The following is a 26,169-nucleotide window of genomic DNA, read 5'->3' as shown; positions in this document are numbered from 1 at the left end:
CACGTGTCCTCCTCCCTCCCTCCCTTATGGACCCTTCCAGGCTTTCATTATTACATAACGGGTTTCTAACTCGTGTCACCTTTAAAAAACATTAAGAACATATAGGATGTTTTTTTTAAAGGCCCTGTTTAGGTGTCATTACCTTACGCTCAGAACATTTTGTCTCCTCTGGAATGATAAAAGAATGTAAATGCACTTCCCCTCCCGTGTCTGTACAGCAGAGGACCGCCCTCATGCGTGCTATTGGCTGCCCCTACATGTAGTCCTGCCCCAAGCAGAGTGAAGTCTGAAGCTGATTGGTCTTGCCTGTGTTTACATGGAAGCCTCTGTCCCTGAGAGGCTGGGCTAAAACTGAACTTCCCCAACCTGCCTCCATCTGAGCGTAAACAAAGACCTCAGGGCTGTGAAAGTTCACAAGCTGTAACTTTTGGACTTACCATGACAATTGAAACTCCAGACAACTTCACGCAAACAAGCAAGCAGCAGCAACTTCAAACACATTGGCTAACGACGCTCCTTTCTCACTTCGTCCCCTCCAGGCAGCCACAGCCCACCCCAGGACAGACGCCTATGGTGTCCCCGCGGGCTGAGACCACCCCCATTCCAGTTCCTACGCAGGTTCGCAACTACCAGCGCATCAAGCAGAATCTGTCCAGCAGCCCGAACACCACACTCTACAGCTCCCCCAGGTAAGGACTCTGCTGGGATTGCTCAGTCAACTTATCGAGTGGCAATGATGAACTGCAGAGGAATGCTTAACTCACCACAACTATTTCATCAGCCATAAGGTTTCACTGAAATTACATCAGTCAACTGCCTGCTTGAGTTTATGGCCTTACTGAGGGGTTTGTTGACAGTTTCACGTGAAGACAGAAGAGAAGGGATGGCACGTTGTTTCTCAGGGAAACTAGTTACATGATAGTGTAGTGGTTTACATATTCGCCTAACAAGGGAAAGGTCCTCGATCGGATCCTGGGAGGAGACACAGATCCCTCTGGGGTTATGTCAGGAAGGGCATCCCGCGTAAAAATCTGCCAAATCAAATATGTGGAGCTACTCACTGTGGCATTGCTAATGGCTCTGTTATTAGAAGTTTATTATGTTAGCTTCTCTGTAGAATTTCGTTCGTCTGGTGGTTTACTTACTTTGCCAGTGAAATTCCTCCCGTAATGCTGAACAAAGTGTCAGAGACAAATTCAAATCTTCAGCTCAGAGTCAGATGGTTAGTGTTATTGTTCTCACTGCAGGAGCAACATTAGTTACATTCCTCCTCATCTGTGGATTCATTTTCCTCTGTATTAGCAGCAGAACAGTGCACACAAATGCTAATATTAGGTGGGGAGTGCAGAGGAGGCAGCTGATGAAAGGTTGATGCTTTTTGAGTTTTCTTAGCACAATTTACGTGAGCAACGTATGCAGGTGAATTTCAGGTGTTCGTTTATGTTTTAACCACAGGACAGTCAAACTGTAATGTTTCACTTTAACGTGCATGATTAACACGTGTGATAAAGAATCACCACAAAGATTCTTTTAATACAAGGATGAGAATCGTGTCAATTGTTTTTCCAAAAAAACGACTGTGCAAATTTAAAAGATATTAATTTAATTTTAAAAAACATTCTGTGTTTTATGTTTTGCAGTTTACCAGTTGCATTGCATGGAATCACTATTTCTTTCAGCCCTGCAGACATTCGTCCTGCCTTCGTGGTTTCATAAGTGCAGCGAGGAACATACAGCTGTACCACCAAAACATATTACCCACATTTGACAGATATGATGATGTGGGGTATCTGTGTCATCACACGAAGCACCATGAATGTGTAACGAGCTGATGATGGTGATATTCATGTTTAGACGACTGAGTAGACTACACAGTTTAGTATCGGACTGAAAACTGCCAACTTTCAGCTGTCGTGAGTCGTCTCAGCAGCCAAACAAATGTTTGCAAACTGCCACAAGATGAAATGAGCCAAAGGAAGACTGGCTTAGACTGTTACTTCATGTCTGTTTTGTATAATTAAAGATTCATGCTTGTGTTTTTCAGATCTGGCACAGTGAGGCGATCTAACACCAGTCCAATGGGTTTTCCCAAGGTGGGCTCGGGGTCTCCGAGCTCCGCAGACGTCCCTCAGACTGTGGGCCGCCGCCTCTCCACTGGAAGCTCCCGGCCCTACTCGCCCTCACCTCTCGGTAAGCTTACGTTTAAGGACACCTCCCAGACATGAAGGGGACATCTCTCGAGTCTCCTGACAAATCTAAGCTCTTTCTGTGTGCAGTGGGCACCATCCCTGAGCAGCTGGGTCACTGCTGCTGTCACCTACAGAACCAGGAACCCCGCAGCCGCAGTTCTTCAGGAGGTACGTTCTCAGGCTCCCTGCTCGTTCTCAGGGCTATCTCACTCTGTATTGTCCTGTTCCCTTCAGTTTCAGGTGCTGTGGGTACAGTTGTAATGAAAAAGGAGATTCACAGTATACAACCCTTCCCAACAACGATGTGTTTGACATTTAAAAGAAGCAGAATTGACAACAACTGCTGTTCTGAGTTCTGATTCTCTTGCTAGTGACATGACTTAATTTTTGGAAAGTGCATGAGTCACCATGACTCCAGGCCATTTTCAGAGTCTCTGGCTCCGCACATGTCTTACGCCTTGTTCACTGTTTGTGTCAAGAGGTTTGCTGTCATGGTGACCAGGAAGGAGGCGTCACTGTCCTAAATGATGAATCAGATTTTAGTGCTTTGTCCCCTGTGTGAAGAGGCACACAAATGAGCAGCACACACTCTGTGGAAGGTTGTAGGGAAAATGGTAGACTTGATGCTAAGCCATGGATGATTACTAACTGGTATTGGTTCTAATCCACTGTGTCTTTAGGTTCCCCCATCCCATCCTCTCAGCTCCTGGGGGCTCGGCTTCAGAGCGCCCCCATTCTTACTGAGGTCTACCAGACCAGGCAGAAGCTCCACAAGCAGCTGTCTGACCCTGTGCAGCCTTCCTCCTCCTGCAGTCACTCCCCGCAGCTTGGCCGTCCCGCCAACCTTGGTTCTTCCCCCACCAAGCTGCTGGGCTCCTCCCCTCGCACGTCTGACTGGCTTCAAAAGTCCCCACTGCCCACAATCATTGGCTCCCCAACTAAAGTGAGTGCCCTTCAGTGAAGAAGTATGCTTTTAGCTGTTAAATTTAGGTTACTTCACCTTTTTGTCTCTTTTTCAGACCATTTCAGCACCATTTAAGATCCCCAAAACACAAGCCTCCTGTAACTTGATGGCGCTGGCAGACAGCCCCCAACCCACAAGGATGCTGGCTGACGCACACGATGTTTGCGGACACCACAGCAACCCCTTCCTCGCCGGGCGACCAGCTGCTCCTGAGGGCAGCCGGACATTTGGCAGGTATAGAAGCACCCAAATCTGCTTCCATTGGAGCTGTTAAATCTGATAAATGCACATATGGACAGTCCAGTGCAGTCACTTACAACATGGACTGTGAGATTCGTCATAAATAAATAAAAAACAGCTGATCAGTTGGTGTTCTTATGCAGTGACAATCTTTCGCCTGGCTCAATTTCAGACTTCCCGGAAATCTGATTGATTTCCTTTTTACATGAAAGATGTTAAGAGTGTTTTAACTGTGAAAGGATGATGCTGTGCACCTCTGCTGACATCATCTGCACTTTCCTTACAGGTCTGTCAGTACAGGTCGTCTGTCTGACCATCCAATCAGAATCACTCTGGGTGGGCAGCCCTATCAGGGCAGCAGTGACAGCCTGAATACTGAGCGGCCCATGGACACAGGTATGAGCACTGAGCAGATACTCTGCATGTGTGAAATTAGCAACATTGTGTCCAGTTTAAGCCGTGAGAACATCGTTTACAAATAAACGGTTCACTGAACGACAGAAGTAACGAGCACATTTCCTCCTGCCCAAAGCCCCCGCAGGTCCGAGCACGCTCGCTCACGGTGGGTCAGCGAGTCCTCGTACGGTCCTTTTCACTGTGGGTTCACCACCCAAGAGCAGCACTCCTCCAACCTGCAGCCACCTGGGCACCCGATCACGCACCACTTCAGGTGAGGGAAACCTGCCACCTTCTTGCAGAGCTGAGCTTTAGGAGGAAAGCTTAAAATTTTTCTGCCATGCTCTCTCCTCTCTGTCCCCTCAGTGGGCTCCAACAGTTCAGCAGGCTCTCTGTGCTCAGTCAGTGGTCGGGTTTATGTCGGCTCTCCTCCGGGCATGGCCATAGGCTCATCTCCTCCAGGAGGTTACGGAGGTGGGCAGCTGGCCCCTGGGGCAGAGGGGGCACCCAGCAGCCTGCGGTACGTCCCGTATGGGACCTCTCCTCCCAGCCTAGAGGGGTTCATCACCTTTGAAGCCCCAGAACTTCCTGAGGAGACTCTGATGGAGGTGAGAAGTAGGGATTGGTGCCTTACAAGAAGTGGTTGATTCTTTTCACGCAGTGTCTCTTCTCCTCTTCAACATTTCATTGCAATCTTTCTTTCCGTGCCCTAGCGTGAGCACACAGACACCCTGATGCACCTGCGGATGATGCTTTCATTTACCGACTGCATCCTGGAGATGGCGGCGCTTCGAGCCGGGGGGACAGAGCTCGGCATCTCGGCTGCATCCCTCTACCCTCCCCAGGACAGCGTGGTTGTGGACCAGATCAGCCAGCTGAGCAAAGAGTGGGGGTAAGAAACTTAAGTCTGCTCTGATTTTTAAGTAATATCGTTTTTAATATCATGTAATCATAGGGCCCTTTGTTTGTAAACACTTCCCATTTGTCTTACGAGCTGTGGTTGTGCTGCCCCCTACAGGCAGGTGGAGCAGTTGGTGCTTTACATGAAGGCAGCTCAGCTCCTTGCTTCCTCGCTCCATCTGGCCAAAGCTCAGATTAAATCTGCCAAGCTCAACCCTTCCACTGCCGTCAAACAGGGTAAGGACGTTTCGGCTTCCTCGCTGCCTTTTTCCTTTGTATTTTATCTTTATTAGTTTAATAAAGGCTCTCCCTTTATCCTCTCAGTGGTCAAGAGTCTGAATGAGCGCTACAAAAGCTGCATCTCCCTGTGCAGGCAGCTGACCGACAAACTCAACCACTTCTTCTCTGATAAGCAGCGCTTTGTGGACGAAATCAACAGCGTCACCGCAGAGAAGCTTGTCTACAATCACGCAGTGGAGCTGGTGGGTCTCATGTGTATGCAGTGACAAACCTATTGTACAGATAGACTTGGTGCTGGTGAGGCTAATGCGATCGTGTGCGTGCTCCAGGTTCAGTCAGCAGCTCTCGATGAGATGTTCAAGCAGACGGAGGACATAGCCTATCGCTACAGCAAGGCCTCCATGCTCCTGGACGGCCTGTCCAAGATCCTCCAAGACCCCACAGACATCGAAAACGTGATGAAATGTAAGCACGAGCTCACCGTATTAAGCAGTTGAACTTGGGGGGATGTTTTACTCAGACGTGTTCAGGATGGCGCTGTGATTCATGAGACATTGCAGCATTTCCTGTGCATTCCACGTTTATCTAATGACTTCTATTAACGAGTTCCTGTTTTGTATCTGTTCCCTGCAGACAAGGCCAGTGTGGACCGCAGGATCTCAGCTCTGTGCTACTGTACTGTCACACTGTATGAGTAGAAGAGCTGGTGAAATCATAGACAGAGGGACCACGTCCTAAGACTGTTGATTACCGTTCCCACAAAGCCCTCATTCCTTGTGTAGCAGTTCAAGCACCTTTCATCGGCTAGGTTCCATCTCTGTTTATCATGACTTCATTTTACCAGCTGCATCGCAGAGTGACCGCATAAATCTACAACCAAAGATGATGGCAGATCCGGAAACAAGACGCTGAACCTGGCTGTAGGTGAACTTGCCCTTTCAGGTGCACTTTTTTATGTCACGATGGTCGACCGCCATCAGACGGAAACATTGGGGATTCGTTTCTACCAGAACAAAGAGGACTCACGGGACCTCGACAGACTCGAGCTCCATAAGATGTGGCTCATCTTTTCAAATCCTGTCAGTGTCCGTTATTTACTCAGAAGTTCGTTTTGTTATTTATTGGTTCACATGCACATGGATTCTCCCTGAAAACCTCAAGTATTGGAGTTGAGGAGCGTGTTGTTGTTCGTTGTAACAGATCTAACTCTGTGGACTTTAACATTAAACTGTTACAGACAGCTGGAGAGCTCTGTGTCTGGGGGGGAGGAACATCTAATTTGTGATTGCTTTGTTTTTATGTTTCTTGTATTTTTAGCTCATGCACTTTACCGTTGAGAGGAGGAGGAAGGTGGAAACGTGATCACTTCTGCTCCGAGCCTCAAAATCGACCTGCTGTGTGTGGGATGATCATCAAGCTGCTGTAAAGCCACAGCTTTAATCATGATCTATTTATCTGAGTGCAGCTCAGTCTGTGTAGTGTGACACAGATTGGAGCTTTCTCCGAGATTCCCTGGTGATGTCACTGGGAGTCATCCTGATTCTGGCATGGGAATTTCCTCTGCTTAGAGTGGCTTGGTGCGTAGGAATATTCGGTTCCTGCAGCTTCTACAAATGTCTTTGTTCAGTCTGTGATTGTTCCCAACCTTCTGGAAGTGTTACACTAAATCTTTGGATTTCAGGTACACTAACTGTATGTTGCATGTGACGCATTCAGGCTGATTTTCAAACTAATAGCTAAAATACAAAATGTCAGCGTTTGCATAGAAAGCTGAAACCTTTGGATCATGCCACTCACAGCATGAGGGATGGAGGCTAATGTGTGGTGGCGGCAGATATCCAAAAGAAACCCAGAACTTGAGTGGATCAGAGACTCTGTCACCACTGCCTCGCTGAGCAGCCAGTCGGGTGTCCACTTTACACCTCGATGGATTTAAACTGGTCATATTTACTTGACAAGTTACCTTAATAACATGTTTCCTTAGACTAAAAACAAACTACAGCTTTTTATGCTTCGTCAGAATCTGTAGCTTTTTTTGAGTAAACACAAACTCCATGTTTGCAGACTTGTATATATTTTATTGTGGAGCATGTGATTATTCCCTTAGCCTCTTTTTGAGAGGAGGGTGAGTGTGTGGGAGAGGGCGTGGATATCAAACGCCCTGCCTGTCAGTCAAAGAGCACAAATCTTTATATGTAGATAGATGAATTTGTATTCAAGTCTGCCAAGGGTTTGATAAGGAAACCCTCCTTGGGCACAACAGGAGTGTGCCAAAGACTACAATAAAACTTCTGGCAGCTCCAAATCTTTCCAGAGAACTCTTTTTACCAGGACTGTTCATTGTTGAGGTCATGTTTGTTCAGCGCTCCCGAGTGAGCGTAATGTCTTCAGATTTCATTCTCCTAATTTTGTGAGACTTGATTTGTCACAATCCACATCGTCCCGCCCCCCCGTCAAGTCCTCACGGGGTATGTACTGTATGTACGAGCATATATAAACACACGTGCACTTGCCAGGTGTGCTTTAAGGCCAGTAGTATCCAGTCAGCATGGAAAGGAGGTGCCTTCTTGTGAAAGCAGACACAGGCCTACTCCTCTGTACAGGTGTGAATACATTCTTTGTATAACGGCGGTCTCTGGACTGTTCCTCCGATGTACTGTTCTCGTTTTCTTTTCTAGACACGTCTGGGTTTCGGTTTTCCCTCATCCCTGTCATGGGCGCTCTGAGCCACATAAAGCCTTTTCTGCATAAAGGGTGAAGAGGGATAAATAAGGCGAGCCACCTGAAACTTTGTACCATTCTGAACTACGAGTAAAACTGAGATATTTTAGGTAAAGCATGGGTACCACGTCTGCATTTTACCCTGTACAACCTCTAGGATGTGGAATGTATGTATCCTGTCGTTCTGCGCCTCTCCAGCTTGATCTCAATGCATTTTGGAAGCCCCCACCATCAGACCCTGATGATGAACACCAGTTTTTCCACGTTTAACATTATACTCGTCTGTCACTGGGGGGGTCTCTCTTTGTTCTTTATGGAACTGAAATGCAGTTTTTGTTATTAAAAAGAGAAGGAAAAGTGAAGCTGTGTCACTGCGCTGTCTTTAATCTTAGTTCTGATTTTAAATGTACAATTTTATTTCTGTCATTTCTGTTTTTAACAAGAAAAATCAGTTTCCTAAATCGCAAAGACTGCAACGTAACAATCTCTCAGATTAATCCTTAAAAATATAACGGCTCGAACTAACAAATGACAAATTACTTGGACTACTGTGCAACTGAATTTACAAATGTGACTTTTCGATCCTAAATTCAATCATTTAATTTACATCGTTTTAAATGATTAATTAACATTTGCTGTCCTTGGAACTGGAAATTTACTTGTGAAGCTACTATGATGCATAAATAAATTTCTCCTTAGAATCTCTCTTCAAATCTGATTTTTACAAATCAAAAACTAATTTGGACCCAAATTCAAGTTTTAAAAGCTTTTTCCTGCCTGTAACTTGAACTTCTGTCACTACATCATCTTCAGGAGTTGTTCAAAACTTCTGATTTCCAAAGACTTTCTTGCTATTTTTTAAAAAGTGGTTTTGAACAATAGTTCTCCAGGTGTTCTGACTTCCTTTGGAAGTTTTTCCTGGGACACTGGCTGGTTTTTCACCATTTTTAGAGGAATGTTAAAGCCCTGACCCATGACCCAAGACACCTGACTCAAGGGAGAAACTGGTGCAGTCGACACATAACAGACAACTCTGATAACAGAATAGAATTCAACTTTATTGTCATTGCACATGTCACAAGTACAAGGCAACGAAATGCAGTTTGCATCCATCAAATGCTTTAGCCATGATATAGATATATTACAAAATATATATTAGCAATAATATAGGGTTATATAGATATATTACAGAAATGGGTGTGTTATAGGTGCCAAGTCTGCACCAATGAGCTATTAGATGAAATCCTGCCATATTTTGACACTGTGTGCAGTGTCCTTAAAACATTTGACAAAATTGGACAAGTGGAGGACAAGAGAGGAACCGACACATCCACTATAAACAGAGCAGGCAATCAATACCTGAAAGTCATGCCATTAAGAAATAGGGTGGAAAAAATCCTGCAAAGACCTGACACAGAGATGCAGCCGGCCATTCAGTTGAGCCCTCTAGTGTTCACTGAAGCATAATCAGAAATGGTCTGAGGTACAGGGTGATTGTGAAGGAGCCATTCTTAAGAAAGGGAACTGGTTAATGAGAATCAGTGGCAGTAGGTCTCATGAATCTAAGTATGACATTTTTGGTTCAATTTGTCATCAGTATGTATCAGGGGTGGGCAATTCCAGGCCACGAGGGCCGGTGTCCTGCAGGTTTTAGATCTCACCCTGGGTCAACACACCTGAATCACATGATTAGTTCATTACCAGGCATCTGGAGAACTTCAAGACATGTTGAGGAGGTCATTTAAATCAGCTGTGTTGAATCAAAGACACGAGCCCTTGAAGCCTGGAGTTGGACACCCCTGCTCTAGACAACACCGCTCATCCTCCTCTGAACCAACCTATGACTGTGTAACATAGAGGGCTGTCAGTTCACATTAAGTCTAGGCCGGGGGTGTCGGACTCCAGGCCTCGAGGGCCGGTGTCCTGCAGGCTTTAGATCTCACCCTGGGTCAACACACCTGAATCAAATGATTAGTTCATTCCCAGGCCTCTGGAGAACTTCAAGACATGCTGAGGAGGTCGTTTAGCCATTTAAATCAGCTGTGTTGGATTAAGGACACATCTAAAACCTGCAGGACATCGGCCCCCGAGGCCTGGAGTTCGACACATGTGGTCTAGGCAGTAACGATAGTTTAAGCCAGCAAATTTAGAAATCCACATGAGTACCTGAAAATCCTATAAAAACTCACTAATCCCACGACTCACTCATTTGCACAGCTAAATGTCGCCCTCTGGGACAAATACTCCTGTGAAATTTTTCCACAACCCGAAAAACAAACAGAATAAAAGATTCCTATGGAAAAAACACCCTGCCTCTTGGTTTAACCTGATCAGGTTAGATATGAAATGACCATACCAACCATAAAGGTCAGGAAAAGCTGGGCGGCCCCCTTCCCAATCACCTGACTTCCATAGAGGCTTAGAACAAAGAAACAATGGTAAGTGTGACAAAAGGCGCAAAAAAACTTGGAAAAGTGAAACAATGTAACCTTCACAATAGCAAATGAACACATGGACAGAATATGCTTTGGTGTAAAGAGTTAATATTTATGAACAAGTTGTGAAAATATTAAGACAATCCCTTCTCTGTGGAGTGGGACAGGAAGGCCTCAGAAGGCCCAGTCCTTCTGTGGCAGTGACATCCACGAGCAGTTCTCTGAATAGTTGTTAGGCAATGTTCATTGTAAGGCTGCATTTAGGACCTCAGTCTCATTAAACTGGAAGATTGTGCTGCTACAGTGGCGTCAAATGACAGGAATGAGAAGTGTGGGATCCTCCAAAGTAGACCTCAGACATGTTTCAGGAGCAGCTGGTGCTCCTTATGTTCTCGTTTCTTTCCGCACTACTGCCATCTACTTATTCAAGATCTTTTGTGTTCTATTTTTTAAGCAAAACTTTCACTTAAATGGTTTAATTAGTTGTTTTGTTCTTTGAAAAATAAAATAAAACATTACAAAACAAATTTCACACTTTTGTCATAGAACACCGTGTTTTCTACACTTTCTACTTTATTTATGTCTCCCTGTTGACAGGGTCTGCCAGTCTTTCTGATAAGAAATTCAATACCTGTAGATCAACCTTTCCAAATCTGACCGACAAGCCTGTGAAATAGTGATGTGCGAATCATGAACGAACCGTTCAGTACTCGAAAACCACTTTACTGACTTGTGAATCATGATTCACAAGTCCAACTGACTCATTCACTGACTCGTCCCTTTTGCTGTTAGCAAACTAATTTCATTAATAGAAATATATCTAGCTTATAATTAAAATTGTGGGGGAAAACAGCCAGTTTCTTAACAGAAACGTTTCTGCTCTGAACTGGAAGAAAAACCCCCGAGTAGAAGCTCACATCAAGACAATAGTTTCTCAGCTCACAGTAGCATCGCTCTGCTAACATGCTAACAACACATTTGAGTTACTCACCCCTTCCTTTCCTGAGCTGAATCATAGCATGAACGAATCACTCAGGACTCACTCACCCCCTCCCTCCTGGATCACAGCTTCTTCTTCTTCTTCTTGGTTGGCAACCAATGTTAAGGCGCATTACCGCCCCCTGGCTCACAGCTCAGTGGACAGTCAAATGAGAAAATATATATTTGACACATCTGAGGAAAATACTAATAAAATAAAATAAAATAAAAATAAAATAAACGTTCCCTTTAGAAATCGTAATTTCTTTTGCTCTTTTTTGCTCTATAAAAATAGTTGTTTTTCTTTTTCAATCATCTTAGCAGTAGGATTTACATGAAAAGAGACACAAATTAAGTTTGAGTGAAAATGTACATTTTTTTGCACTCTCTGGTCAACTGACTCAGTGACTCAAATGACTCACAAAATTCGATTCATCTTGGTGAGTGACTCATTAAAACTCGATTCAGTAAAAAGAATCGATTTTACCATCACTACTGTGAAATGTCCCGGGTAAGATAGCGCCGCCATTGCGTGCAACAGGTCCGCAGCCTTAACATGAAATTTCCCCTTGTGGGACTAATAAAGGTATCTTATCTTATCTTATCTTGAATCTTCTTACCTTTAAAAGCAGCCTGTTGTTGTGGTGGTAGGCGGTGCTTAGTTAGACGTCTCTTGTGCTGATTGGTGTTTTCCTTGATTGTCATGCATACCGTCGTCATTCCTGGGCTTGTTTTAACAGATTGTGTCCAGTTGGAGGTTAATACTGGAACCAGCTGGAGTGGAATAGGGACTTTTTAAGGTAAAACTTACTCGCTTAGCCGGTCTTCAGATGTTCACAAGTTATTAACGCTGCTTAGCCGCTAACATGTTAGCTACACATAAACACTGTTTTAGCAGCCAGGCTAATCCGAGCTGGAGCTCCACCAACAATTTGTGCACCGTGGAGTTTTATGCAGTACTGAATACATTCTTGGATCACAATGGCTCTCAAACACTGATTATACAGCTAACGCTCAGGGAAAGCTGCTCATAGCGAACAAGGTTATATAACCTTTCATCGTTATTAGCAGTAATGATAGCATCATGTTCATTCCCAGTACCGTACACTTCACGCTTTGCTTTAGGTGTTGTTGACGTTTCACATGTGACAAATGTCAGAAACGTGGGCGTTTAGGCTACGGTCTCTATAAGGTTATCTTCAGTGCTTATCTTCGGGGAAAACGTAGCCTTTCGTTAGCAGACAGAGAGAGTCGAGTATAATACTGACGTGCTGTAGCTTTCTGTGAAGGATGTCCCGACAACAACTGGCCGTGCAGCGGGCCAGGAAGTCCTTCCAGACGGGAAAAACCAAACCTCTGGAAAGCAGGATCCACCAGCTGAGGAACCTGCTCCGCTTCGTTACAGAGAGACGGAAGGACATAGCAGAGGCTGTCAAGAAGGACCTCAGCAAGGTGACAGTATCACTGTTAACAGCACATGGTACATTAGCGTCGTCTGTAAACCTGTGAATGAACACCATCAGTTATTCTTATTATTAACGGCTTATAAATATTTAAAGCATGTGAGCACAGTCTTGGACAACACCAAACACCTCAGGTACAGCTCTCACCTGCTCTCCCACCCTTTCTCTCTCAGATGCTTGTACAGACAAGTGAACCCAACAATATACAGTCCAGTGTACAGTGGGACGAAATATTGTCCTCCTGGATCAAAGGTGCAAACTGTAGAGATAAAAATGATAAAAATCCAACTATACAGAAACAAGATAAACTAAGAATAAGTACAGCAATATTGTACTTGAATAGAAATAGAATAGGAATAGAAAAGCATGAGAATAAATAAAGACAATACACAGACGGAGTCAAACAGTGCAATACAGAATAGTGCAAGTACTGGAAGGGAGTGTTATTTAGTCCACGAAGTGTGTGGAGAAGAGTCCAATGTGGAGGAGGGCAGCACCCCTATAGTAATCAGCCCTTTACCAGATGTGTGGGTCTAAATCATTGATACTGCTGCGTACATGGACAGCTAGAGATTCAGTCCTGACGTCTTTGACGTTAGCTTCAAGTCTGTTGCCTGGGGCGCAGTTGCTACATTGTAATATAAAGTCTCTGAGGATGAGTCCATGCAGTTTAAAGAATGACACATGGACATCCACATAGACCCTTGCACCTGACCTGAGCAGACTGGCAGATGCTCAGAGTAATCAGGGGCTAATGGTGAGCCGAGGATACGCCAGCTGGCTGATTAACTAGGCCCACTTTAGTAGCCCACTAGGAGTGCTGTGGAGCATGTTGAGAGCACCTTTCTTACTCATGGTTCTGATTATGACACAAAAATTAACATGAAACAACAATAAGTAACCTAACCTTAGTAGGGCCACGATCATGACACATTAATTTGTGTTACAGAAACATTATAGAAGTAAAAAGTATAAAATATTTACAAGAAGAGAGAGAGAGGGGTGGCTGTGACAGTGTGACATGTAAGTTCCCTGTGGAGAAAATGAAACATGTGGCTGGAAAGTGTTAATACTAAAACAAATGTTCTGGCAGGACCCGTTCTTGTATACTTAGTATACGTCTGTATGTTCACAGCAGTTTAGACACCAGATAAGTTCTCAAGCAAGTGTCATATTAAAAGAAATCAAAGGGACATGCTCTCATTTTCTTCACGGCAATAATCTGACTGCTATTTCTTACTTTGTGTGCCTGAAGCTCTACTTTCTATGGAAATGATGTCACTATTTGTGTTGGTGTCATATTGAATATTGTGGAGACCAGCTGCAGATCATCCAGGAAGCAGTTTGGTTTGCAAACTGTCCACCACTGGATTTTGCCCCTGCTTTCAGAGTGAACATGGGACGGAGCTATTTGAGACACTGGGAGTGGAGGGTGAGATCAAGCTCGCTATCGAGAAGCTAGCCGAGTGGGCAGCTCCTCGGCCAGTGGAGAAGAGCCTCCTCACTGTATCGGATGAGGTCTTCGTGCATCCCGAGCCCCTTGGAGTGGTCCTCATCATTGGTGCTTGGAACTATCCCTGGGCTGTCACCCTGCAGCCGCTGGTCGGAGCTATTGCTGCCGGTACCATATATACCCATGTGTATTTATTTACCAGTATTCTTTTAGGTGCATAGTCTATAGCACATGTGCAACCTTTGTTGGCATATCAAAACCTCCTTTTGCACAAATTCTAGTGCACTGACACTTTGCACATTATCACAGAGAGCAGGGTAGGCAAATCAGCCTTAGAGATATTAATCACAAAGGAAGGACTGTTTAAAGTGAACCTATTGTCCTTTTCTTACTTATACTGTTACAGTGTTGTATACTACTAGTAATCATGGCCCAAGATCAGTTCGTGCACAGGTAATCCTTGTGAACCACATGCTCAGTCTCCACACACTCGGTTTCTGTTTTTCCACTCCAGGCTCTGTACAGTAGCCCTATGTGCTCCTGTCAGACACAAAGCCTTGGCTTGGAGCGCAGAAGCTCGATCCACCTCGGCTTAAAAGAAGGTGAAAAGGAGCTTAACCTGTTTTAGAAGATGAGCTAGAAATGAGTATGATGGATCCCCTTTTAAGGGATAGTTCAGCATTTTTAGAATAGATTTAAATACCTTCATGCTAAGCCTTAATTAAAAAGAAATGGGGGAAGGACTCTGCTGCTGTTGTAGACTGGAATCAATGATTCACTGTCCAACTTTAACCAGTAAAGTGTGAGAAATAAAACCAGTTGTCCTGCGAATGAATACTGCATCTTCTGCTCAGTCGGTTCTTAAAGCGTGCCGTCATCCATGTCACTGTGTCTGTTCGGTCTCTCAGGTAATGCAGCTGTAATAAAACCATCTGAGGTCTGCTGTCACTCTGCTAAGGTCATGGAGGAGCTCCTCCCTCGGTATCTGGACAAGGTGAGGCTCCTTCGCTGTTGGATTACCTTTCTCGTACATGTAGTGTAAGCATGCTAGGAGTTCCAGTGACTTGACGCCCTTTCCACAGGACCTGTACCCGGTAGTGACCGGTGGAGTGCCAGAAACCCAGGAGCTGCTCAGGCAGAGATTTGACCACATTTTCTACACGGGCAGCAGCACAGTAGGCAAACTGGTGATGGAAGCTGCGGCTCGCAACCTCACCCCAGTCACCCTGGAGCTGGGAGGGAAGAGCCCCTGCTACATCGACAAGAACTGTGACATCACTGTTGCGTGCCGGTCGGTCATCTCTGTAGAACAAAGGAGAAACTTTAAAAAACACAGCTGAGTTTCCAAACATCAAGTGTTTTCTTTTTCCCACAGTCGCATCACGTGGGGAAAGTTTGTCAACTGTGGACAGACGTGTATCGCTCCGGACTACGTCCTGTGTGAACCCTCCATCCAGAGCAGAGTACAGGAGGAGATCAAGAACTGCATCAAGGTTGGTTTGCACTATATAAAGAAATGAGTGGTGGCTGAAGACTTTTGCACTTTAATGCTTCTTTTATTCTTAAATGATCTTCCTTTGACACAATGCAGGAGTTTTACACAGATGATCCAAAGACTTTTGAGGACTACGGACGAATCATCAACAAGCGGCATTTTAAGAGAATCATGGCTCTCATGGAGGGCAGCACAGTTGTTGTTGGTGGAGACTCTGATGAATCCCAGTGCTATATAGGTATGTATGTAAGTGGTATGATGGAGCCAGCTGGTATCCCTCAAAATGTTGTTTTAAGCCAACTGGTTGTAAAGTGGAACCATCTTTGTATTTTGTGTTTCTCTAATGTCATGCACATGATGGTTAAAGCCTCTGTTCCAAAGCTCTGTATGTGCGGTGTATTGGTCATTGCCCTCTGACCCTGTCGTCTGTGTGCAGCTCCCACTGTGCTGAAGAACGTTACAGGCGAATCCAAAGTGATGAAGGAGGAGATCTTCGGGCCACTGCTTCCCATCATCACAGTGAGTGGTGTGGATGAGGCCATCCAGTTTATTAACGAGAGAGAGAAGCCGCTGGTCATCTATGTCTTCTCCAATGAGAACAAGGTACAGCGCATCACCTGCAGACGTCATTTCCTGTTATTTAGATCTCTTTAAATCTCCTCCCTTCACTCCTCCTGTGTGATCCACAGCTGATCAAAAGAGTAATAGCTGAGACATCCAGTGGAGCTCTGCTGGCTAATGACTGTCTGGTTCACTTCACTGTCAGCTCGCTGCCCTTTGGAGGAGTTGGTGAGTGGATGCCTGTCAAACCCTCCATCAGACTTACTGGTTTTTCATCTTGATGCTGACTTGTTCTTTTTCCGTTCTAAGGTCACAGTGGTATGGGATGCTACCACGGTCGCTACGGCTTTGACCAGCTGAGCCACATGCGCAGCTGCCTAATCAAACAGCTGAAGATGGAAGGAGTCAACAGCATGCGTTACCCCCCACACACTGCCAAGAAACTGGGCTGGGCTCGGTTCTTTCTGCTCAAGCAGATCAATTTGGGCAGGCTGCGTCGCATGATGCTGCTGGCTATGTTTGTGGGCGTGGCATCGTTTGTGGTGCAGGTAAAGAAGCTCTGCCTAGCCTCATAAAACTGCTCCTATTAGCCTCATAAAACTGCTCCTATTAGCCAGTATTCCAATGTTAATGTTTGTGTGCTGTTAGCTATCTTGCACGCTGTGTGGTCAATGGTAACTTTATTGTCTCCATTGGGAAACTGATTTGCAGTCTGTCCATACAGAGAGACAAAAACAAACAACACACACACAAAGCCCAGAGAAAACAGCCCAAATTATCATCAAAAAAAGTGCAATGTACAATGGCAACAACCCTTATGGTTTAGTATTATATGTTATGTGAGCTAGCATCAACCAAAACAACGATGAGACCTACTCAAAGGTCTCTCGGACTACTATGTCACGTCTTCTACAACAATATGTACAAGCCTAATTCCAAAAAGCTGTAAATGTCCATCTACATGCGTAAGAAAGCAAATGCAATGATTAGCAAATGTCATGAACCCACATTTTATTTACAATAGGACAAAAAACACATCCAGTGTTTAAATCGAGAAAGTGTAGCAAAAAGGGTCATTTTGAGTTTGATCGCAGCATCAAATTTTGTTTCAAAACTAGAAGTAAAAGTGATGCAAAAAACATCTAGAGAAACATTTTGCAACTAATAGGTTCATTGAAAAAAAGCATATTAGTGAGGCAACTTTCACTTTTGATCTCCGTCATAATAATATCAAAACATTCTCAAGAAATCTCTGTGCACACGGGACAATGCTCAAAATCAGGGTGACACGTCAACAACCTTCAGGGCCTCTGCATTAAAATCAGGCATCATTCTATCGTGGTACTTACTTCATGGCTAAGGATCAGTTTCTAATCATTGCCAGTGAACACTGTTTATCGTTCCAGCCACATATGCAGGTTAAAGTGATTCAGTGCCTTTGCACCACCAGGAATTTACAATATATCAGGTATTTAAAGCAACAAATACTCCCATTCAAATGGCGGGTTTTTCAGGGAATATTTTAACATGGCAGAATAACATGAGTATCAGTAAAGTTAAATTTGACGTGAAGCAACCGATACAAGCTGCATAGCTACGCTACAGCTAGCTGTCTAACTGTCCCTGTGATGGCTATTCATAGATCCTTGCTTTGCTTGTTACGTGATGGCTAAAATCAGTAGTTTAAAATTAAAGTGTCATATTTAATTTTTAATATCTTTAAACAGTGTTTAGTATTGGCCAGAGTTCTGTTTAGCTGGAGTTTTGCCAAGGTGTTGTCACAACCGGTTTGTGCCAAACCAAATGTCTTAGATGGGGCCCCTCTAACCACGTTATAAATACGCTGGTAATGTTACATTTAAATGGTCCAACGGCAACAACAACAATTAAAAAAACAAATGTGTTGATTAGGGATGGGAAGATGGGAAGACTTGGTTCCAGTAGTTCATCCTTATGTGCATGATGCACATTCAATTCAGTTCAATCAGTTTTATTTATACAGCTCCAAATCACAACAACAGTCGCCTCAAGGTGCTTTATATTGTGAGGTAGACCCTACAATAATGCATACAGAGAAAAACCCAACAATCATATGACCCCCTATGAGCAGCACTTTGACGACAATGGGAAGGAAAAACTCCCTTTTAACAGTATGTCTGTGAAGGTTCTCAGTCATCCAGGTCATCGTAGTCAAAGGAGCTTGCAAAGAAAAGCATCTGGACTTCTTTAAGTTGCTTGAAGACGTTTCACCTCTCATCAGAGAAGCTTCTTCAGTTCTAAGGTCAAATGGTGGAGAGTCCCAGATATAAACCTAGTGGGAGTGACCCCCCACAGAGGGACAAAAGGACCCCTGATGATCCTCTAATCGCCTGAGCCAAGGTGTGAAACTGGGTGTGGGTCCCAATCAGCCAGAGTTTCGGGTGTGTTCATTGTGAAACCTGGCCCCACCTTATCATGCGAATTCCTGAGGTCAGATGGCCCAGGATGTGAGTGGGTGTTAAGGTGTCTGGGAAGGATCTCAAAACTGGATTATAGATGGCAGAGAGTTGGTGTCGTAAACCACCGCCTCTGTTCAAAGATGGTCGCTCACAGTGGACATAGATGGCTTCTTTCACTCCTCTTTCAAACCATCTGTCCTCTCTGTCCAAAATGTGAACATTGGCATCCTCGAAAGAGTGACCTTTGACCTTTAGATGCAGATGGACTGCTGAGTCTTGTCCTGTGGAGGTGGCTCTTCTGTGTTGTGCCATGCGCTTGTGAAGTGGCTGTTTGGTCTCTCCGATGTAGAGGTCTGGGCATTCCTCGCTGCACTGTACAGCATACACCACATTGTTAAGTCTGTGTTTTGGCGTTTTGTCTTTCGGGTGAACCAGTTTGTGTCTGAGCGTGTTGCTGGGTCTGAAATGCACTGGGATGTCATGCTTGGAGAAAACTCTCCTGAGTTTCTCTGATACACCGGCTACATAGGGGATGACAATGTTGTTGCGTCTGTCCTTCTTATCCTCCCTCGCTGGTGTCTGGTCTTCTTTTCTGTGCCTCTTTGCTGACTTTTACACCAATATAATGCCATCTATAATCCAGTTTTGAGATCCCTTCCCAGACGCCTTAACGCCCACTCACATCCTGGGCCATCTGACCTCAGGAATTCGCATGATAAGGTGGGGCCAGGTTTCACAATGAACACACCCGAAACTCTGGCTGATTGGGACCCACACCCAGTTTCACACCTTGGCTCAGGCGATTAGAGGATCATCAGGGGGTCCTTTTGTCCCTCTGTGGGGGGAAACTCCCACTAGGTTTATATCTGGGACTCTCCACCATTTGACCTTAGAACTGAAGAAGCTTCTCGGATGAGAGGTGAAACGTCTTCAAGTAACTTAAAGAAGTCCAGACGCTTTTCTTTGCAAGCTCCTTTGACTCCCTTTTAACAGGAAGAAACCTCCGGCAGAACCAGGCTCAGGGAGGGGCGGGGCCATCTGCTGTGATTGGTTGGGGTGAGAGAATGATGACAGGATAAAGACATGCTGTGGAGGAGAGACGGAGATTAATAACAAGTATGGATGAGAGCGTGATGGTAAAGTGTAAACTGCATCCAGGACAGAAACAACTGTATTATATTGCTAGCACAACTGCGGCTCTTTGCAAGCATCTGCACAGACAGCATGCTAACACTAAGTTAGCCAGCATGCAGTTAATTTGCATGGAAAATAATTTCTTTGATATGCTGCTTAGTGGTAGCAGTGACTCTCAAAATGGAGCCAGTGAGAACTGATAAGGGAGTTGATAAGGAATCATATTGATAAGTGATATCAGTAATCTGAATTGTTACATTCTTATCTATTTGCATCCCTACACTTGGCTCACCCATGTTAAGGACACACTAGGCTGTAGTGATGGTAAATTCGATTCTTTTTACTGAATCGAGTTTTAATGAGTCACTCACCAAAGTGAATCAGGATTTTTGAGTCACTGAGTCAGTTAACCAGAGAGTGCAAAAAATGTACATTTTCACTCAAACTTAATTTGTTTCTCTTTTCATGTGCAGGGTGGGCCATTTATATGGATACACCGTAATAACATGGTTGGTGATATTAAAGTCCTGTTTGTGGCACATTAGTATATGTGAGGGGGCAAACTCCTCAAGATGGGTGGTGACCATGGTGGCCATTTAGAAGTCGGCCATCTTGGATACAACTTCTGTTTTTTTAATAGGAAGAGGACCATGTGACACATCAAACTTATTGGTAATGTCACAAGAACAACAATGGTGTGCTTGGTTTCAACGTAACTTTATTCTTTCATGAGTTATTTACAAGTTTCTGACCACTTATAAAATGTGTTCAATGTGCTGCCCATTGTGTTGGATTGTCAGTGCAACCCTCTTCTCCCACTCTTCACACACTGATAGCAACACCGCAGGAGAAATGCCAGCACAGGCATCCAGTATCTGTAGTTTCAGGTGCTGCACATCTCGTATCTTCACACAATAGACAATTGCCTTCAGATGACCCCAAAGATAAAAGTCTAAAGGGGTCAGATAGGGAGAATTTGGGGGCCATTCAACTGGCCCACGACGACCAATCCACTTTCCAGGAAACTGTTCATCTAGGAATGCTCGGACCTGCACCCATAATGTGGTGGTGCACCATCTTGCTGGAAAAACTCAGGGAACGTGCCAGCTTCAGTGCATAAAGAGGGAAACACATCAGCATGTAGCAATTTCAAATATCCAGTGGCCTTGAGGTTTCCATTGATGAAGAATGGACCCACTATCGTTGTGCCCCATATACCACACCAAACCATCACTTTTGTTGGTCCAACAGTCTTGGAGGGATCCATCCGATGTGGGTTAGTGTCAGACCAATAGCGGTGGTTTTGTTCGTTAACTTCACCATTCACATAAAAGTTTGCCTCATCACTGAACAAAATCTGCGTGAACTGAGGGTCCTGTTCCAATTTTTGTTTTGCCCATTCTGCAAATTCTGTGCGCCGATCTGGGTCATCCTCGTTGAGATGCTGCAGTAGCTGGAGTTTGTAAGGGTGCCATTTGTGAGTAGCTAATATCTGCCGAAGGGATGTTCGACTAATGCCACTCTCCAGTGACATGCGGCGAGTGCTACGCTGTGGGCTCTTGCTGAATGAAGCTAGGACAGCCACTGATGTTTCTTCATTAGTGACAGTTTTCTTGCGTCCACATTTTGGCAAATCCAACACTGAACCAGTTTCACGAAACTTAGCAAGCAGTTTGCTAACTGTAGCATGGGAGATGGGTGGTCTCGTAGGGGGTCTGCATTGAAATCTGCTGCAATGACCCGGTTACTGCGTTCACCAGATATCAACACGATTTCGATCCGCTCCTCACGTGTTAACCTTTGACATGTCAATGGCTGTGAACAAAGAGAAACTTGTAAATAACTCACGAAATAATAAAGTTACGTTGAAACCAAGCACACCATTGTTTTTCTTGTGACATTACCAATAAGTCTGATGTGTCACATGGCCCTCTTCCTATTGAAAAAAACAAAAGTTGTATCCAAGATGGCCGACTTCTAAATGGCCACCATGGTCACCGCCCATCTTGAGGAGTTTGCCCCCTCACATATACTAATGTGCCACACAGTGTTGCCAACTCCTCAGTAAGGAAAGTCGCTATTGGCCGTCTTAAAAGTCGCTAGAAGTCGCTAAATGACGTCTAATGTAATTGTAACCTACGTTGTTGGAGAGAAAAATAACATCGTGGAAGAGACATAAAGTGAGCTAAAAACATCCTAAATGCATTTAGAATTTATTTAGAACTACAAATTAAATTTCTTTTAGCAATTATTGTTGTTGGTTTTTTTTTTTTTTTTTTTAATGTCACAATCCCAACCCTGCTCCTTTACCCGGGCTTGGACCGGCAAAAGTGGACCGGCAATAGGCACTCTGGTGGAGTTACTGTGTGTGTGTGTGTGTGTGTGTGTGTGTGTGTGTGTGTGTGTGTTTATAAGTAGTTTTAAACCTTGTGACCCGCAAAACAACATAAGAGTAAAAGCAGAACTGACTGCGTTACAGTCAGTGCGGGAGCAGCGGCTTCGCTCATGCGTGATTCATTTACAGTTTGGACGCACAGGTGATAGGTTTGTAGCATAAACCTATTCGCTGGAACGTTAAGGACAATTTAATTACACAGCAAAGCAAGACACGAGTAGGCAAAGTTCTTGTGGGCTTCACAGGTAATTGGCAAACCTTCTGGAGGAAACCTGGTCTTGTTGGGTTTCTCTGTAATATTGTAGGGTCTACATTACAACATAAAGCGTCTTGAGGTGACTGTTGTTGTGATTTGGTCCTGTATAAGTAAAACTGAATTCCACTGAATTGAAAACAAACGAAAGAAGACATGGACTGGTTCTTATATAGAGCTTTTCTACTCTTCTGAGCACTCAAAGCGCTTTACACAACTTTTGCATTCACCCATTCACACAAGCACATTGTTCTAAGTGCTTTCTAAGTAGCATTCACACACATCCATACTCCAATGGATGCATCGGAGATTAATTTGGGGTTAATATCTTGCCCAAGGATATTTGGCATGCAGACTCGGGGAAGCCAGGACTCAAACCACCAACCTTCCGATCAGTAGATGACCTGCTCTACCACCTGTGCTACAGCCACCCTACAGAAATGTGATGCTTGTGGAAGTGAAGTGTGTGTCCCCATATATAAGCCTAGACCAGGAACATTTTGTTATTTAGTGTTATATTTAATCATGAGTGATGTAGGGAGATCAAGTGTCATCTACTGTCATTGCAAACTGTGCACATGTAACCAAGTGACCAAACAATCTTGTATTAGAAGAGTATCTGGATGTCTCTGCTGTGATGCTGCTCTCATGTCCACATGTTGTCATCATCTTTTAGACATCCTGAAAGATTTCTCTCAAAATTAGATTGCTGTTATTCACAAAGTGATAAATTCAGTGGTAATATTTAACTCACTCTGTTTTTCCATAGATTAAAGTACTCTAAAGTATTTTTAAAGTGGTCTTGAGCAGAAATTCAGGCTTTCTGAAGGTCTCTCAGCATTTTTCACTCATTTTTGTTCCAGTCCTTGTACCTGATAGTTTTAAGCCACGTACCAGCGACCTATGAATCATTCAAGTGTATAAAAGGCACCGAAGTCAAGGAATCAAACAGTATTGTCTACCAGAGGTGGGACCAAGTCATTGTTTTGCAAGTCTCAAGTAAGTCTCAAGTCTTTATCCTCAAGTCTCAAGTCAAGTCTCAAGTAATGTCAGGCAAGTCAGAGTCGAGTCTCAAGTCACTGGTGTAAAAGTCCGAGTCAAGTCACAAGTCTGAAACTTTGAATTTCAAGTCCTTTCGAGTCTTTAAAAAAAAGAAAAGAAAAAATAATGTTGCAGTTATGCTAAATGTAAATATTAGACCATGTAATTTTAAATCTGTGTTTTTCTCAACACATGACAAAATAGTGAACTTAGAAAATATACACAAATTGTGAAATTGCACCTCTTTAAAATGCAGCTCAATTAAACCTAGCTCCTAGAATAATTTTCACCGACAGTTCTGAGATAAGCTGCATGTTATTCTTGGATGCGGTTGTAGGACCGGCTTTAAAACCGCATGACAAAAATATCATACACATTAAAAAAAAACTGCATCACCAACGTAGCCTGGAAAACATTTGCTAGTTAGATGAAGTCAGCTATCTCATCTTAGCATATTTATATGCATATTTATAATTATACGGTTCTTGGAGTGAGTGCATACACTCATGAAGTTTAGTAACTTCAGGTCACTGCAACAAGCCCAGGTACAGTTTACCGACGGATGGGTGCAGGACCTTGAAATGCACGTGTAGAACGAAAGACCATCGTACGTATCATAAGTTTACCAGTCTCACAAATCGTCTTCATAAATACACATTCATTAACCGTTTATTAATAGGACCTTTGAGCTCAACGGTAATTAATTAGTAGTGGAAATAATTTCTGGTAGCATCACAGAAATGTAGCAGTGACAATAATACTGTATGCTGTAATCGTACTGGGCAATTAGTGATACAAAAAACCTGTTTTATCCTGTGAATAAAAGTATGTGTTTTTGTCAGTGTACCATAATAACAGAAGCGAAACGCAATATTGTGTCAGGACAATTCACTATTTATGCACAATAAACAAAGGAGCATAGCGCGACAATTTCTGTTCAGCGCCAGACTTGCTTGTAACCTATATCACCAATTATGTTATGAAAATGACGCATTAACTACAACAGCAGACTGACCTTCGTGGAAATGCTTGGAGCAGACTAACCTGTGAGCTGGAGGGTTCTGGGACGTTATATTTGCTCTTTGAATGGCTGCAATCCAGGCCGTCTTTGTTACTTCGGAAACATGGCTGAACAATTTCTCTTCAACGACGTAATCCGATAACAACCGATCTCTTTACCCGTCGGCTTCCCGTGGCTGTCATGCGACCGGCTATTGCAGTTAATAATACAACAGCTTCTTGACATTTTTGTGTTTCTTTTTATCGCTGTGTGACTGATTTTAATTGAAAGCCTGCGTGCGCTAGTACCTCTTGCCACGAGTTCCCAGAATCCTTTGCGGTTCTACCCGTGAATGACGTCACATTTTCAATCTCTATATAATATGCATGTTAAATTTTATATTTGGGGTGAAATATCAAGTCTTTTCAAGTAAACCGGTTCAAGTCCAATTCAAGTCCCAGGTCATTGGTGTAAAAGTCCAAGTCAAGTCACAAGTCTTAGAACATTTTTTCAAGTCAAGTCTAAAGTCATAAAATTAATGACTCGAGTCTGACTCGAGTCCAAGTCATGTGACTCGAGTCCACACCTCTGTTGTCTACATATAACTGATGGCTTATCAAAGAACCAATATTACATGATATCTTTAGGACCACATTTGTTCCTGTTACTTTAGTTGAGTCTACAAAGATAACGCAGTTTTAAAGGCATAAAATAGTATTTTTGCACCAGGAAGGTAATCCCCAGAAGGGCTTCCAGCCAAAAAACAACTGGTGTATTTCAGCTTGGTGAGTAACGTGTCCTGTAAACAAAAAAAGAAAAGATAAAGTGTGTCCGAAAGTCATGATCTTAATAAATTGGAATAAATCCAGTGGTTCCAGTGGACGGAGGTTGTAAAGTCATTCTTAAGGTAAATGAGGAGAAAAGGCTGAGGTGATGCAAATTACACAAGAGCAGGACTGAAAATCAGGTCGTCTGCGTGCCGGTGTCACATGTTCTTCTACTTTTGCACAGTAATATTTTGCACAGCACTGCAGACATATGTCATCCCCTTCTAGGGCATTATTTGTGTGGTTACAACTTTGTAAATAATTGCGTTTTCCCGAATGAATCTCGGTACTCGTGCCCCCCATACACCCACCGTCCACAGGCTTGTACACTGGACACAACAATAGCTTTGTCTCTTGGACACAATGTGTGGTGTTGTGCAGGAGATCTAACCACATACCGGTAATGCCTGCTCGTCTACCCTCCCTTTAATTACCCAGCATGCTTCACTCCCCATGGCTAAATAGCCTCCTTTGTTTTAGTCCACCCCACTGCCTTTGTGGACATCCACACATGCTCATGTGAACAGTTAAAACTGTCCCACTGCTGACAGCTTTGTCATCTGTTGTTTGCAGAGGTTCCTGCGATGAAGCTCAGCAGGTAGACGGCGCTGTGCCGGCGCTGAGGCGATCCCGGGACAGCCACACGGACTAATCACAGCAATGCAGATGTTTCACGCTCCATGACATTTCACTGATATTTGTTTTTCTTCTGTTATTGTTGCATCTCCTTTCTGTTACACGTTTAGCTACACTTTGAGTTTAATTCTTCAGTATTCACTCTGGTAGATATTGAAAATACAAACCTGTCTGTGATGCTGTGATTCTTTTAAGAATAAAAACAAAATCACTGTTAACTCCTGCTTTAGAGGTAAGCCAGCAAGATGCCAGCTCTCCGTGTTAATGTCTGTTCTGCCTGCTGTTGAACATCAATAAAAAGTTCATAGTCAGAGATTTGCTGAAATTGCTCTTTCTGTTTCTTTGCACACCACTTGTCTGTGGTATATCATTAACATCACCTCAAGGCTGTAATAGATTGCCTGACTGAA

At 43.8% G+C, this 26,169-nt stretch overlaps 2 protein-coding genes across 3 annotated transcripts in view; both read left to right on the top strand.

The window, feature by feature from the left end:
* ulk2 (unc-51 like autophagy activating kinase 2) overlaps positions 1-8,012 on the top strand; it is a 33,902-nt gene extending 25,890 nt beyond the window's left edge. Inside the window, exons 15-27 of the mRNA XM_085244748.1 lie at positions 540-689; positions 2,045-2,190; positions 2,277-2,357; positions 2,870-3,132; positions 3,209-3,387; positions 3,680-3,789; positions 3,926-4,063; positions 4,156-4,397; positions 4,503-4,681; positions 4,808-4,926; positions 5,014-5,171; positions 5,259-5,394; positions 5,563-8,012. Coding sequence (XP_085100874.1) covers positions 540-689; positions 2,045-2,190; positions 2,277-2,357; positions 2,870-3,132; positions 3,209-3,387; positions 3,680-3,789; positions 3,926-4,063; positions 4,156-4,397; positions 4,503-4,681; positions 4,808-4,926; positions 5,014-5,171; positions 5,259-5,394; positions 5,563-5,627 — 1,966 coding nt within the window. The 3' untranslated portion in view covers positions 5,628-8,012. The remainder of the gene's footprint in view (positions 1-539; positions 690-2,044; positions 2,191-2,276; positions 2,358-2,869; positions 3,133-3,208; positions 3,388-3,679; positions 3,790-3,925; positions 4,064-4,155; positions 4,398-4,502; positions 4,682-4,807; positions 4,927-5,013; positions 5,172-5,258; positions 5,395-5,562) is intronic.
* A 3,606-nt stretch (positions 8,013-11,618) lies between these two features.
* LOC146559080 (aldehyde dehydrogenase family 3 member A2-like) lies at positions 11,619-26,074 on the top strand. 2 transcript variants are annotated; one of them, XM_085244743.1, is made up of 13 exons: positions 11,619-11,649; positions 11,804-11,863; positions 12,353-12,515; positions 13,916-14,147; positions 14,888-14,973; positions 15,062-15,270; positions 15,355-15,472; positions 15,571-15,712; positions 15,911-16,077; positions 16,164-16,263; positions 16,345-16,583; positions 23,119-23,254; positions 25,697-26,074. In XM_085244743.1, the coding sequence occupies exons 3-13, from the start codon at positions 12,354-12,356 to the stop codon at positions 25,723-25,725; spliced, it is 1,620 nt and encodes a 539-aa protein (XP_085100869.1). In that variant the 5' UTR covers positions 11,619-11,649; positions 11,804-11,863; position 12,353; the 3' UTR covers positions 25,726-26,074. The 2 variants fall into 2 exon arrangements, with proteins under 2 accessions (XP_085100869.1, XP_085100870.1); XM_085244744.1 differs by lacking the exons at positions 11,619-11,649; positions 23,119-23,254 and having other exon boundaries at positions 11,723-11,863.
* The last annotated feature ends 95 nt before the right edge of the window (positions 26,075-26,169 follow it).

The sequence above is a fragment of the Mchenga conophoros genome, linkage group LG14, assembly GCF_057382185.1.
Source record: "Mchenga conophoros isolate Kocher_MC1m ecotype Shallow Benthic linkage group LG14, M_conophoros_male_GT1.1, whole genome shotgun sequence".
NCBI lineage: Eukaryota > Metazoa > Chordata > Actinopteri > Cichliformes > Cichlidae > Mchenga > Mchenga conophoros.
This window is presented reverse-complemented; position numbering and strand designations above follow the sequence as displayed.